General features: G+C 35.2%; 1 protein-coding gene across 7 annotated transcripts in view; it reads left to right on the plus strand.

Annotated features, from left to right (window-relative positions):
• smg (sterile alpha motif domain containing protein 4 smaug) overlaps positions 1 to 16,850 on the plus strand; it is a 117,786-nt gene that overhangs the window by 64,937 nt on the left and 35,999 nt on the right. For 2 of the 7 annotated variants that reach the window (XM_076495702.1, XM_076495708.1), the window contains exons 1-2: positions 6,294 to 6,420; positions 9,662 to 9,877. In XM_076495702.1, the coding sequence (XP_076351817.1) occupies positions 6,309 to 6,420; positions 9,662 to 9,877 (328 nt within the window). In that variant the 5' untranslated portion in view covers positions 6,294 to 6,308. Of the gene's footprint in view, positions 1 to 2,909; positions 3,603 to 6,293; positions 6,421 to 9,661; positions 9,878 to 16,850 lie in introns of those variants that run through there. The other 5 variants (XM_076495705.1, XM_076495706.1, XM_076495703.1 and 2 more) reach the window with 4 other exon arrangements.

Below are 16,850 nucleotides of genomic sequence, written 5' to 3' on the forward strand. Positions count from 1 at the left end.
CCACTGTGACTGAAGAGTCCCTAAATGGAACTCTTGTTTATTAAATGGAATTTAATAAAATGGAATTTCTTGTTTATTATAACAAGAAAATGAATACATAAGCTCCACTGTGACTGAAGAGTCCCTAAATGGAACTGTATGAGCAGCCACGATAGTGTTGTATTGAGGCATTACTCCAGTGAGTTGCTGCTGATGTGTTTGGTCTTCTGTCGCAGAATAATAGTGGAAGAATATATATTATTGTTGTGATTTGTCCATTTCACATAATGGCTAGAAGCACGTGATGTTTCTAATCTGGAAGCAGAAACTAGCAAGGCCACTCGTCAATGAATATTTCAAGATTTAACATACCTGTGGATCTTTTAGATCAAGTACAGAAAGCTGGATCGCTGATGTTTACAGAAATCTGTTTGATCTTTGGGATAAAAAAAAAAAAAAAAGACTAGGACGGTAGTCCTTCACCTATCTTCTGACAGCAAGATGAGGAAGTAGAACTGCACACTATAAAAGTTAGCAATGTACGTGAATGAACATAATAAAATATGAGTTTAAGATCTTCCTCTGTTATTGATGAATTATTGTACATGAAGCTACAAGCAAAATTCCCTCAGTGGTGTTTGAGAAGTGCCATCTGACCTTTTTGTTCTATCATCTAGAGAATAGTCACTGAGAACAGTCTTGTGTAGAAATATTATGGAACACCGTTAATACCATACACGACTTATTTGGTGAAAGTTAAATCAGCTAGTGATCAAATGAAAGGTCGTTATATTAACGATAAAAAGTCTGCATTCCATCGAGGTGACGTGGTATCGCTATACAATCATTACCACAAGAAAGGACAAACTTCAAAGAAAGCAGGTGTTAAGAACAGCCCTATATACTGAAAATAATCAACGATGTGGTTTACAGACTCCAGAAGGATAAGCGATCCAAGCTAAATCATCCACTGAGACCAACTGACTTAACTACAAAGAAATTTGTCATTGGAAACTCCAATCTGCTAATAGGATTCTTCTTGCGAAACTCAAAGTTCACCCAAGATAGAGTGAATAGTGGATTCAGTTTTTCATCTTCCAAGGAAGACTCCCCAAACAATTGGGCAGAAAGTGACAAGGGACATATGGCTATCCCATCTGCATACTATGGTTCGCGGAAGAGAAAATTATTCAAATGACTTGAATGGTTTAGTGTAGTGTATTTTTGTATTGGGGCTGTTCGAGCAGCTTCACAATTCAGGGAAAGGCTGTATTTTATCAATGTGTTCAATGCTCTAATTTAGATGATAGTTAGAGGTTACTAGAAAATAGTTTATAAAAGTAAGCTTATAATACCTAGAATGTTTCAAGTTTCACGTCAAGAATCTAGTAAATTTTGGAAGAATCTAGAGACGAAGTTATAAGTACAAGAATCGGTGAATTATTGTTTGTTTTCAGTTGGTAAAGTTTCAGTCATTCAGTAGCGTATTTGGGTCAGTGTTAGTTATGTAAATTTAGTTACTGTATCGGTTGATTTTTTTTAAATTGTACAAGTTCACTGTAATGTTAATCACAGTACCACTGGTACTTCCATTTGGACATTGTTTGAAAACTTCAGCTTACAAGTTATAACAGGAAAATAAACTTTTATTTTTGTGGACTGGATTTCGAATTATTTTTGCCAAATAATTTTAAAAGAAACCTTTCAACCAAAGAATAATGTTAATATTTATATTAACTTAATATAAGAAGTCAGCAGTTATCAACCGTTATAGTATCAATTTATTATTTATTACAGACAAATAAAAGGGAATCCTAACAAGCCGCGGAACTTAATTTCGGTAGGATTAGAGTAAATCTATGATACCTTGGGTGTGGTCAAATACATCCGTTGCAAATGTTTGATCATGTGAGTCTAAAATTGTAATTGGATCTCAAATCGGTCAGGGAATGACGGAGCTATGAACCACAAGTTTTTACTTGAAATAAAAATTTTCAGGTCTGTTCTGTAAGCCTTTATGCCGCGACAAAAAGTTGAGTTAAATAACATCACTTACTTTGAAGAACGAGCCAGTAAAATAACCACTCATCACCCAATGTAGGAAACAAGTCGGTAGTTATAGTAACAATATGGCGCCTAATTTAGAAAATTCAGAAGGGAAAGTAACAACTAATAATTTAAAGCAGTAAATAAGTCAGTAGATAATATACCAACTTATTATTAGACCATCGAAGAATTTCGAAATAATTAACTAGGAAAGTAATAAAGACCAAAATACTCTGTTTTCCAATTAGATATTTTGTGAAATATACAAATTAAGATAAAGTTTTTGAAAGAGGAATGCTTGTAACTTCTGTATTTAATTCAATTCTTCTTTACCGTTATCATATTTTAACATTTTCTTATATACTTGAACAAGTGGAAGTTTTTGAGTATCAAATTAATCAAGAAAAATCTGATGCCGTTTTGACTACAGCTGACGTAATAAGTTATTTAAATAATGATTGGTCGATTTCTTCTATACAGTCTGTCTTTGAAATTCCATCCTTAGACATCTATTTATTCTCTTGCATCCCGATTTTTGAAACGTCTGTACTAGGACGCATTAGTATATAAAGTAAGGTAGCTTAAAAATGTAAACGTTTGATTTGTACGTTTAATCGAATATTGTATTACCATTTCTATAAGCAACTTTTTAGGTCTGTTCGCATATGACTATGCAATAAACGAATTTGCCTCTTTTGGGCGTTGCAGAAAAGAACCAGACAAGGGGGTCGCTCTGGTACACTGCTTGTGGTAGATCACGTATGCACTTGGTTATGTAGCTCCACCAGTCCCAAGTGAAAGCACAGAATTTCGCTGGTTGCTATTGGCTACTTGCCGTGACGTTGCCCAACATATGTTAAGTCCCTATGCGGAGAGAAACTTTTTGGTCAAAGCACACGTGGTCAGCGTGTTACGAGGTCGGTACGCCTTGTGCACAAGTTACAGGGCATGAAATACAAAACTTGAATTTAAAAGTGTATTACTACTAGATGCTGCGTACGTTACTTTCACAATAGTACACCCGCCATATGGTTACTAGGCATGCAACTTTTGCATGGTATTTGGATTCCCCCTTCTAGCGGGCGACGATACAAAGGTAAGACTTGTAGCTGTACACCTTTAGCTTACTCGTACTTTGTGGACTTACTTGACCAAGGTCACGCCAACACGTACAGGATGTTTGTTTCGTTTCCCGTTTTGTGACATAAGAGATTATATACAGTGAACATAAACAGTAATTTATTGTTTACTCTTTAAAAAAAAAAAAAGTTGCATGTAGGTTATTCCCTTGTTTGATATAAGACATGAACGTGTGGCAGTTACCGAGTTCGTAGATGAAAGACAACAATTATAACGTATTGACGAACAGTGATGAGGGTTGGGCAGTGCTTGTGTTAGGCCTACTTCTGACTCCGACAGCAGGCCGATGTCCGTATTTGGCCATGTGGTTCGCTGCTGTGTTTATGTTGACGATAGCAACACTCTGAATAAGGACTTGTCATAAGAATGCGAGTTGTAGTTGGTGGGTTAACTGTGCAATGTTGTCTTGTGAAAGCTACTCCCGGGCAAGAGTTTAGGTAATTACATTCGAAACTTTTTAATCTAAGGCTAATTATGATTGATAATTGTGAGCTTATGAAACAATTAGTGACGTTGCGACGTTGTATACTCTATATATTAAAATTTAATTTGTCTTCTCGGGAAGGGGAGTTTGCCAGTTATGTTAATTTGAAGTATCTAAGATCATGGTGCGGGGGATATAGTTTGCCAGTCTTTATTTTCAGTGTCTAACAACATGCAAGGAAAGGGGGAGTAGTGTATGAGATGCTGTATTCATTTTAACAGTAATACAGTACGAATATAAAGAGCAACTGTGTATATTGCTTGTCTAGGTTTTAGGTGTTAAGTCGAATAATTATTGTTTTTACTTTATTTTTAAGAGTGAAATGCTCCTTTTCGTTTCCCCACACTGCATCTCAGGATGGCTAGAATGGTGTATTAACACTTTTACGTATCAAGCAGAGAACCTGAAGATGACCTAAGAAGGTCGAAACGTTGTTCTCTGCTTTATTAGTAAGTGTTAATATCCATACCAGCCATCCTGAGATATATATTTTTACTTAAAGTGGGTTTCTCGTATTTACGAGTTTACTGATACTGTAGTACTTGGAGTAACTTGCTAACAATATAAACAAACACATTCAGTGTTTTGTACGAAATGTTTGTATGCTCGCTTTATTAATATAATTTTATACATTTAATGTGTTGGTAATTTTACTAAACTAATTTTCTATGATAGAATCTTTTACATGTATGCTGACTTGTGTCAACAGTGAATTACTAAATACTGGCTCAAACATGTGGATTGTAAGTGACAAGTTACTTCAAAACTGGTATAGTTCGATTATGTTTGGAAAACTGTTCATGTTCAGAGAAGTAATTTTGTATCTGTAAAAGACGAACTAGTTTACGTCTCACTGTACTTATCGAATCATAGAAAAACAAACTTGATCTGTCGCAAGGTGACTGACGCAGTATTAAAATGGCTGAGATTTTGATCCTGTATGTCTTATTCATGAAGACCACAAGCTGTTTAATGAATTTTCGTTGTATAAAGTATAAACGTCTAAAACAGCGTAAGAAATATAGACCTTTATTATACCCTGAATAAATTGGTGGTGGTCTAAGTCTGCTATAAAAAATTAAAATAAAAAATATAAGTATAAACCAAAGGATCAGTATGTGAATGGTGGGTATCAAACTGCATATTTGTATTAAACAGACATGCTCGAAGTCTTAAGTTCAGTGTGGCTTCTGTTTTTATGTACGACTCCCTCTGCTGGTAGTCATGTGTAATAAATAATGAATGAGTCATGCACTTTACATGTACACATGGTTGCAATGTTAAACAGCTGAAGATCTGATCGAATTTCTACCCCTTTAATGGAAGCACGTTCTATTAGCGCAAGCCTATGAAATGTAATGTCTTTATGATGAACCTTAAGAACATTTCGTGTTTAATAACCTACATTTTCGAGAGAGACTTAAGTAGAAAGAACGTGTAATACGTGATGACGAAACAACCCACTTGAAGTACAAGTGCATCTCGGGACGGCTGGTATGGGTATTAACACTTACTACTTAGGTCATCTTCAGGTTAACTTAAGAAGGTCGAAACGTTGTTATATGCTTTATTAGTAAGTGTTAATACCAGCCATTGTGAGATACATGCAATACGTACGAAGATAGATGACCAGTTTTCGGACAGTAGTGCAGAGTTGATGGCCCACATGTTCGTACTCATGTTCTGTGTTGTTTTATCTGATAACTCGAACATTTTCCTTGGCGTTGCTTATTTCAGAGCACTTGTACTAATAATTATTTAATATTTAGGTTAATAACTTTTCAGATTGCGTCAATCGCTACGTGTGGATCATGTATTTGGTTTCACATACCAAACACTAACGTGTTATTAAAAATCAAAATTTTGAGTTTTTATTAAACTACGTAGATGCGACTTTAGACACCTCGAGCCGACCACACAGACACTGCCAGATCACAGTGCGCCATGAAAATTGCTAATTAGTATCGGCTAAGCTAAACTGCATAAGAATGTGGCAACAGATTAAACCTTGCACTTTCCAAGTGTTCAGAAACCTTTCTTGTTTTGTACCGACGGATAACTTTTCCTACTTCGTATCAATCAGTGATACTAAAATATAATATTGTAGTATCATTCATTCAGTTATACGTTATTATCTAATAAAATAGTGTTGTAATATCCCTCATTCAGTTATACGTTCCCCGTCGCACCAAACATGCTCGCCCTTTCAGCCGTGGGGGCGTTACAAGGTGACGGTCAATCCTACTATTCATTGGTGAGAGTAGCCCAAGAGTTGGCGGTCGGTGGTGGTGATTAGGTGCTTTCCCTCTAGTTTTACACTGCTAAGTTAGGGACGACTAGTGCAGATAGCCCTCGTGTAACTTTGCGCGAAAATGAAACCAAACCAGTTCTACGTTATTATTATGTAAATATTTTACTCTCTGTTTTTCGAAATTCCTCTTTCATGTTTTATTAAACGCTGCTATTTTTAGAACGGTAAAACAGTCAGGTAGGGAATTGTTTTGTCCTAACAAGTTGAATTATTATATTTGTTGGTCCGAAGCGGCTGGATAACACACTCGGTCAAGTGTAAAATTTCTGAGAGTCTTGTTTTTAGGTACGTGAGCCAATCCGTTCACTTGTGTGTTTTCTCACTTCGTGAAACGATGAAAAACGAATCATGGCAATGAAAAGGTTGGTGTTCTGTGTAGGCCGTCCAGTGACACCAAACCGGCTCACTCTTAAGAAAATTTGCTCTCGTCTGTACACTAAAGGCGTTGAAGCAAATTTTGGTAAGTAGCACAGTGACATGTTTCACAATTAAAGTAAATCTGTGTTCTTGCTGTATTCATTCCCCACTCCACTGATAGACATACATTCAAGTACACTGAGGACGCGGGTATGTATTCTACTTGTGACTATAACGGTGTTTGTGTTGTTTTGTTTAACCTTTTCACTGAATATTTCATCAGCCTTTTAATCTCTCACAACTCCTCACGTGTTCTTTCAGCAAGGTGGCCGTAATTCTGACTCGTATATTCTAATATAACAGTTGTTTATCTAATTTGATAATGTATATAGTTCCAACAACCACTGTCGTATCGTAGCCGGCCAAATAAACCCTGGTATTTATTGGACCAAAGGCATTGTCGGAACTGCATATAGCAGATGTATGATAGCACAATTTCTTTTCTGCCTTCAGCCATTCGTTCTTATAACTCAAGTACCCGAGAAACAAAGTATCGTGATTTAAAATTTATATAATCGTATGGATACTAGTGATTTCATAATTGTCATCTGCGATATACCTCATTTCCTCAAACCTCTTCATTGTAATTGAACAGAAGAAAGGCAAATATTTACAGGTTCTATTTCATGGCTCAAGCAATTTGATTCTATATTTAAGTGGGGGGCTCTGACCACTTCTATTTTTTTTTTTCTCTCCAAAATGCATCATATTAAATGTGGGCCAACGCACTACTTGGTACAGCGCCCCCAATAACATGTGGATCACATAAGGTACCAACATTGCAGTTAATCTCGGCCCGGCATGGCCTAGCGCGTAAGGCGTGCGACTCGTAATCCGAGGGTCGCGGGTTCGTGCCCGCGTCTTGCTAAACATGCTCGCCCTCCCAGCCGTAGGGGTGTATAATGTTACGATCAATCCCACTATTCGTTGGTAAAAGAGTAGCCCAAGAGTTGGCGGTGGGTGGTGATGACTAGCTGCCTTCCCTCTAGTCTTACACTGCTAAATTAGGGACGGCTAGCACAGATAGCCCTCGAGTAGCTTTGTGCGAAATTCCCAAACAAACAAACAAACAAGCAGTTAATCTCTGCTGTATGTTTTGTACAGAAAATGTTTTATGTATTTACTGTAAGTGTTGTACGTGATTAAAACATGCATTTGCTCTATAATTTTATTTTTCTGGGTTAGTTGGATTTTGACCAAAGCTACAAGAGGAATATATTCTGTATCTAATGAAGTGATAGATTAGTGGGAAGGCAGCTAGGTAACACTACCTACTTCAAGTTTTCGGACTAGGCCATTCTGGTCACACCTGTAAGTGGGATGTCGTTGTCTTATAGCATTGCTATTCCCCAAAGTGCTGTGTAAATTTTTTGGTATCAAGAGACAAACTAAGGAGCCACAACTCCCCAGTTTGGCATGCTAGCCCTTGACTATGTTTGCCTAAGATATAGTGCAGTATGTGAACCACATTGAGGGGGCATAAATGGAATCTCTTTGAACCAGTAGGTTATCTCACAATTAAGAAAAAATATGTACCCAGTGTTTCTGAACCAGATGCAATGTAATACAATCGTCTAAACTTCTGAGCTTATCAAAAAAAAATATTCAAACAACTGAATTTGTCATTTGCCTGGTAGTACAACGAACCAACCCAAACACAAATGATCATTCTTGTATGAATCTTTTGTGACTTTTCAGAACTTTGGAAATTCATTATTGGAATTACTTCAGCATTGGAAAATAAAAATATTAACAGAAAGCTACCATTGGATGCTAATTTTATTTAAATACACCCACAAAATCCAGAATTTTCTTTAGACTTTTCACACCATTATTTGAGATGTGACAGGAATGGGATAAGCTCTTTCACATTAACACTTAGTTTCATAAATTTGTTAGCAATTGCATTTACTGTTGAAATATTCAACAGGAATTCCCATTCCTGTTGCATCTGAAATAATGGTGTGAAAAGTCCCAAAGAAAAATCTGGATTTTGTGGTTGTATTTAGACTTTATTTGATACATGCTAGACTTCAGTCAAAATAAAGAGCTTTTATCCTTTTAATAGCTTACTTAAAGGTCAGTTTTGTTTTAAATTTTGCACTTACTGTAATTTATAGTGGTAAGTTTGGTCTGTGTTTATGAAGCATCAACTAAGCTAACTCTGTATAATTTTATTAGTGCAATATGGTAATGCTTTCAATAACTCTAGTAATATCTGATTTACCAGTCATGACTATTCAAGCTTTTGCTTGATTGTGAAATAAGATGGCTGATTTATATAGGACCAGCTTACCGTTCATATCAAAATACATCAACTAAAATCCACCAGTCTTACGTGTATATCTTCAAGATTTTGCAGTAAAGATCTCACTGGTTTTGAGTTTCTTTGAGAAATTGATTTATTACTTAGGATTAGGTCAAAAGTTGGGTCAAATCTCAGTAGACTAGTGTTGAACTAACTGGTTTCTGTGTTGTTTTTTCTTCAGTTTAGTACTAGTGTTCAATAAAGTAGTTCCTCTATTGACGGTACGTAAAATATAAACTTAGTGACAGTAACTGTATCCATATGTACTTATTCCATAATTTTAAGTCTTAAGAATTTTTACTTTAATTTGTAAAACAAATCTGGTTTTATTGTCTAAGTTGTTTTAATTAATTAAATTATTTAAGTTTGTGTTAAACTAATTGCAGCTTGTCAGGTATCAAACATTCAATTAATATAACTACTTGACTTGGTTCATCTATGTAGTAACTACATTATGTCTAACATGTATTAATATTACAGTATAAACTCTAGTAGTTTGATACTTATGTATTAGACCATTGTATAAACTCTTTCATGTACCATATCATAGTGGAACATGCTAGACTTCAGTATAAACTCTTTCATGTACCATATCATAGCGGAACATGCTAGACTTCGGTATAAACTCTTTCATGTACCATATCATAGTGGAACATGCTAGACTTCAGTATAAACTCTTTCATGTACCATATCATAGTGGAACATGCTAGACTTTAGCATATACTTTTTACTGTAACATACGATACTAGTACATGATAGTTTTATGGACATGTTAACTCAAGTTGTGTGTATATAAATAATTTACATAAAACCAACATTTTTATTTTAAAATTTACCGACCATATTTACTTGTGTTTTGTATGGCATGCATTCGTTCCAAACGTGCGACTCGACGTTTCTTATCCGTATTATACTTGCCACCAAATAAATGTTCTAGACGATGCGTGTTTTTGAGTGACTGGTGTTTGTTTTCCAGGTAACGGGATGAAGTCGACACTAATGTTTCGTGACCAGGTGAACACCATATCCCAGTGGTGTGACCAGTGGAATGAGTGTGAGCAGACTGTTGCTCTGTACTCGCTGCTCAAGAAACTGAACCCAACTCAGGCGTACTTCCTTTCACTGGTTCTGGACCAGAGTTTGGATGGGTGTACCGATCTCAAGGTACAGAAGCAACAGGCCAATGACCCAGGTAAGTCTAACTTTGTCCTCCTTTTAGTAGTGAAAGACCTATGAATACGAACAGCATATTTAAGGACATGCCATCTAGTGACAAGAGATTTGAATAAATAAGTGTTTTTTTATAAAATAATGGTACCCATGAGGCAGTTACTTAAAGAATCGTACGTTGTTGCGTTAATTAACATTAATTTAAAATTATCGTTGGATCCACATCGTCGGGTTTTCAAATAACTTTTGTTATTAACCTTCCAACTACTCGATATGTAGTTTAGAAGTGGTTTGGACTAGTTCTTGTAATATTCAAAACTCAGATGATGTAGGTTATAGAAACAAGTCGATTGTTTGAGGGTTCATATATGTTATTTTGAAACAAAGAGTGCTAAAAACCGCTTTAACTATAAACAGCGCTTTAAGTAGGCCCTCGGTAGATTTGACAACCACTTACGTAAAAACTAGTATGTGTTTGAATACGAACTTGGATCATTTTCCAGGCAGACCCAAAACTCGTAAGACTAACTAAAAATTACTCTACAAGAACGGAAAATTGTGCTGGAAAAATACCCACAGCAAATGAACTGCACATAATAGTAAGTCCACTTATGAACAGGCTTTAAACCCATATTAATGTAACTTTTTTCTAAAGTCCAAGTATACACAATGAAACCCACCAAATTTCACACTCTTTCACGTGTTTAAAAAAAAATACGATAGTTGTCTGGCTTTAAAAGTAGGACCATAAGTATCCTTAAATCAGCTATACAGATTCAAAATTACTATTAATTATATTCGTTCATTTCTTAGAGATTTTATTTTTTCATTACTTGGATATACCTTCACTGAGCGATATTTAGAGGTGTAAACCCAATATATTTTTTGCGCATGTATCATTATATTTACAACACAGCATTGCCAATTAGTGTGTTTTTAAGTATCTGGTATTACATTAAAAATTACAATAAAAATCATTCTAACCCCCACCTCCTTTCGCTAACTGACTCGTGTCTTGCCAAATTTTGATAACAGAATATACTTACTGCTATAGTCCAAGGCCCTGCATGGCCAAGTGTGTTAAGGCACTCGACTTGTAATCCGAAGGTCGCGGGTTCGAATCTCCGTCACACCAAACATGCTCGCCCTTTCAGCCGTTGGGGCATTATAATGTGAGGTCAATCCAACTATTCGTTGGTAAAAGAGTAGCCCAAGAGTTGGCGGTGGATGGTGATGACTAGCTGCCTTCCCTCTAGTCTTACACTACTAAATTAGAGACGACTAGCACAGATAGCCCTCGAGTAGCTTTGTGCGAAATTAAAAAACAAACAAACAATCTATAGTCCATAAGAACTTGTTGATGCATTGTTTTTTATCTCCGTACTGCTGTTATTTTAAAATAAAATTGTTTTTTGTTTCGATGTAACTCTTGTAGGAAACTATTGGGCTTTAGTAGTGCACTACTTTTGTTTTGTTTTTTTTCGATCATATTTCTGAACATATAATTAAAATTTTGGAGTTTGTATAGTTAACGACAAAATGAAGCTTTGAGAGGAACAAACTGTCTTACATTTAAGTTATCGTGAACTAATAACTACCTGACATCTTTCACTTTAGTCATAAGTTTAGTTGTTGTTAAGTGGCCACAGCAATAGAAGTTGTAACATTACATCATTAATCCTAAGATAGAGTGCGGCTTCAACGTGCATTAAATGTGGTTATTCAATTTTAGGATTACTATGGGAACTTTGCTTTTTAGGTCGTATCTTCCTCCATCATCCCAAAATAAGTGTATTTCTCCAAACCTGTAACAGACAGTTGGCTAACGCAGTCACGGAAGCATGACTGATTAAAGTCGTTGTCTTTGAAAAATTTTACGAATTCTTACTTCAGTGAGGGTGATAGGAGGTATCTGTAACACTTGTTTCACGTAATGATTAATATATTGGAACAAACAGGGCCGATGGCGAAACCATTCATACGGATGTGCGTTAGTTTTACGTCAAGTTCCTAGTTTGTTGTTCATTTCAATGACACTGGATTTTTAATGTCAGAACACAACCACTTGTTAATGCTGGCTTCTGGTTTCAAAAATTGCGCAAGTAATGTAGAAAGTGTTCCACATTCCCAGTAGAAAAACAATGAATCGGTACCAGTCTAAATAATACTTGAGAAAGAATGAAACTACCTCAGCAGTAAGTATTTCTCTAACTGTGGCGTACAATAAATAAAATTCGTTAAAAACTTGAATGTGTTGTTTTCCAAACAAGTTTACGTGTTTATACATTCGCCTTGCGTGTTAACAGAGGTTGGCAGGGTAAGTTTATTTTACGGGTTTGAGTTTGGTTTCTGCCATCAGTCTTTAGAGAGAGAATGATTTTAAAATGTATATTTCGAATCTGCAGCGTTTAAACCATTTTGGTTTGAGAATTTTTGTCAGGTGCAAGTGTTTTGAAATGTTTAAGTCTATACCAACGTCATTTCATTGGAGAAGTCCAGACAGCTTAACCAGTCCGTCATTACATTTATAAATCCAAGAATTTTATTTTTTAGCATTTACAAATAATTGTTGGTTTTGTTAGTTTTCTTTTGTGTAGTCTCTTAAGGTGTTTTGTATTTCCTTCCTGTATGTTTGTAGAAAATAACTGTTTTGATCGATTTTCTGAGTAGTTCAACAAAAATCAGCTGTTTTTCGTAGAAGGTGAATTATATTTTGTTCCACCTGAGTTGTATATATTTTGTGTGTGCATATCTTACTTGCACAACTTAATACGGTCATTAATTAGCAAGCGAAACTTTTTAAAACTTTTACTATTTTTTGAAGATAGCAAGGCTCGCCATAAGATTACCTTGTATTAAAATCTGTTATTTAATCTCGAGTTGTTATCGAAGGCTAGAGAACTGAGGTGATATAGAGGTGTTAGTCTTCCTCAAGTGTGCTTACTTAATTTTACCATATGTTGAAAGTTTTATGTGTATTAAGGTGAACGAACTTACAGTTTCTAGGTCTGACATTCTTTTGGGTTTATATCAATATTGTTAGGAAAGTAAACTCGTGGCTCAATCAAGGCCGTTAGACCATAAAAGTAGGCCATTCAGTTCGTTGACTCAGACTGGGCTCAGTACAGATATTATTGAATTTGAGTAACGACCGTACGAGTATGTAACATAACTGGTAAAGGTCGTTAGTTTTATTTGACACACTTTGAAAATTAATGTTCGTAGTAGTATTGTTATATTTAATGTGGTTCCTATGTATACATGATTGGTACTGATGGCACGTATATTGTACAAAAATGACCTGAAAAGTTAAATCTATTCAGATGTTGGTTTCATTGAATTCGCATTATTTGTACAATTTGCATTGGAACCATTTGAGTTGTGTGTTGAAAGCAATCTGTGGGAGAACATGTGTGATTAACATTTGTTTTTATTTTTTTAATGCTGCCAGATGTTTAGGGGTCAAGTTAAGTCACGTGATTGTAGCGGCATTTACTTACCCTGACAGCTGCTGGTGTTAAATTACAGTTTTAGTAGCATATTTTTTTTTTTATCTCAGCTTGATTGGTCAGAGGTTTACTTGTAAAAGCTAACGACCTTAATATTTTATCACTGACAAAGTAAGTATTGATATTTAGATATTTCTTTTCTCAGCCAAAGTTTTGACAGTTTTAGTACGAGTTTACGAAATTAGCAGTTTATATTTCTCTTTAATAATATAATACTGATATAACTTAGATCCGTACATACAAGTAGGCAGTGATGCTAAATCAGAATAAGGAAGTGTAACGCTTGCAAATCACGAATGTATATTACAATTATAATGAGTTGGCTTTCCAACAAGTGTACCACTTCTGTCCTTCTAGGAAAATACGTGAAGTGAACAAAACAACAATGAAAATGCATTAACCAGCACGTTTGGGATTCTTTTCAGCATTCGATTAAACCTGTTTCTGACGTGAAACAAAATCATTTTTTGGGACTCTTATTAAATACACTTTTTCGTAACGATTAGCCGGAAAACGTAACTATTTTTTGTTGCTGTTTTTATTACTTCTTTGTGATTCACACCACCCCGAAACATATCTGTATTCATCCTCATAAAAAAAAAAAATCCCTCCCTTTTGGCTCAGCAATGAAGTTAATGGTTTACAGTACTGAAATTCAGAGCTCAATTCCAGTGGTGTATACAACACAGACCGTTTTGTAACATTGTTTTTAACAAACAATCCTGATAAGTATGAACTGAGATTTTCCATTTGTAGTAAATAAAAAAAATTCTGTTCGTTTAAATAATGTACACTGACAGCATGTATTCTGTACAGACTTCAGTTCCTCGTGTAGTTTTGTTTGTGATAGGTTTGTACACACCCAATTGAAAACTCGAGAAAATTGGTACTAGACATTACAGATAACAAAAGCCCATGAAATTTAACTTTACTAGTCTAGTCATGGAATGTCAAATACTGTGGACCTGACTAATGCATAACTAAATAGAGACAATATTTCTAGAATTTGTTTTCACACGCCATTAACCTAAACATGAAGTCGTAATAAATGGGTACTGCATACGGGTATTGAAGAATACATATTGATTTTTTGTACGTGGAACTAAACGAGCCAGAAATTTCAAAATATAAATAACAGTAGCGACATCAGTAGCTATTAAAGGTGATGTAGAAATATTGCTAATAAATTATTAGAAAATAAAAACTAGTATTTTTATTACCTCTTTAGGATGAATAATTCTGGAGCAATTTTGCCTTTTGATTCGAGTTTGACGAGAAAAGAAATAAAAACAAAAACTATATCAACACTCGTCTCGGTATTTCATTTTAATACCTTTCATGATAGAACACTGACGTCATGTAAAACGTATTGTTGATAAAGGTGTAGGTAGGACTGGTAGTGAACACACATTTTGACCCTTTCTTACGCTTATAGAAGTGTAAAGTTCGCATCGTAATTAAATTTGCCCAAACTAGTATCTACGACACTGCTGATCTTGTGTAACGTAAAGTATAATGTTCAAGCGGAGATGTTAGTTTAATCAGGTATCTTGGACACTATAGGCCTTACGTAGCGTAATATGTCATACTTTATTAAATGTTTAAAAACATGACGTTCAATGCAAACGTTTTATATTAAACCAGTGTTTAGTTCTGCAGTTAACTGTTTTAAATACATCTTTGTAATAAAATCATTTATATCTTGTTATACTTCTCACAAAATTGTTAAACTACAGAGCTCGAGAGATGATTATCTTCAACGTGTTAAATTTAGCGAAATTCAAACGGTGCCTTTTAGATTTTTAGTCATGAGTTTTAAGGTTTACAGTTACTGTATCCATTAAAACTTCACTTAATATTATAAATAAATTATACAGTTGCAGCTATTTTATAAGACATTGTCCATTAAGTGTGAAAGATTTTGACTCGTTTTTGCCTGAATTAGAAAATCCACTCCATTTAAAGGTAATGCTTGTCGTAATTCAGTTCCACCTTTACCACGCAGGTGGGGTTCTAAGCCGCCGTTCATGTATTTTGATGGTGGTCAAAATCGCACAGGAGCAGCTGCACCTATTGTTTGCCATTTTTAACCTAAACGTGCCTGCTTTCTTTATTTGAGGTGGGTTTGTATGCATAAGTACATGGAAGCTGTGTGTTTAGTTAGCAAATATTTTAGCTTACGAGCGGCGTTTATCAGTTTCATATTTTCGCCGGAACGAGTAAAGGATATAAAAAAAATGTTGTTTAACTCTGTGACTTGTTAATGAGCTATTTCTCTTAAAGGGGTTTAAAAAAAAAGGTACGAGTATATAACTTGGAATATCCGGAGGAAATAACATGTGTTGTTTCACTTTTCGTTGTTGTAATTTTTACCCCGGACGAACGTATAACTATTTTAGTCGTTCAAGAAGATAACAGGATATGGTGTAGTATCTCTGTTACGAAATTTAAACATGTCTTCTAGAAAATGAACAAGTTTGATGGGTAAGGTAAGAGAATGAATCTAGAACAACACGTAAACAGTTTACTAGATAGTTACCCCACGGGAAGTTAGGGATCTTGAAACAAAGAAACTTCGTCGCCACGTGGAACACCGGAAACCAGCTGCTTTTTGGAGCTTGCATGAACCAATTGAAACTGCAGAACGAGCGGTCAGAGGGCGTGTGAACTTCCAGTAACAGTGAACTTACAAACAGTCAGTTTCTAGACCCATCTTAATACTATTACAATAATATCACTTTAATAAATCATATTCTTGATTATAGAACAATTTGTTTTGGGTAATGTTACAAATGTGTGTATTCAAATAGTATCTACTGTTTTGTCAAGGAACACAAATATATTTTATTTTAAAGAGTTGCCAGTAAGTTTGACAACATCTGAGCCCGAAATTTCAGTATTTATACTTGGGCCACATGTAACTCCGTTCAATAATAATCAGAGAATATTTTTATACGTTAGTATTGAATAGGAAGCATCGAATTAATTGGCACTGATCAGCATCACGAAATACAGCATATACTATTTAGTAAGTCACGTGATTTCTCATCAACGCACAGCTGGTGCAAACTGGGCAAAGAATGGGTTTCTCGGTGACAGCGTCAGTCACGGATTTCTGCGTTAAACATTTCAACCTCGTCTGTTTGTTTTTTATATCAATTTCAGAAAAATCCATTGCTATTTAAACATCTTGTGCTGTTACTCACTTTATAAAGAGAAATGTTTGTGTTTACAGACAAAAATACGAAGCCCCTTAATACAAGTGTTTCCGTAAAATGTTTCATCAGGGACTAACCGATTATAGACAAATATAAAGATTAAAAAGTAGCCAACTTCACCGTGTACTTTATAAGTCTTGTTTTCTGCAAAAGTATTTTCAGCTAATAAACATTCTACAGAAAAATATTTCTAGGGGGTCTGTATTTAGTCTGGAATCAGGTGTAACACAATATTACTTTGTTTGATCGAGTAGTTGTAAATTACCGA

The sequence above is a fragment of the Tachypleus tridentatus genome, chromosome 3 (assembly GCF_004210375.1).
Source record: "Tachypleus tridentatus isolate NWPU-2018 chromosome 3, ASM421037v1, whole genome shotgun sequence".
NCBI lineage: Eukaryota > Metazoa > Arthropoda > Merostomata > Xiphosura > Limulidae > Tachypleus > Tachypleus tridentatus.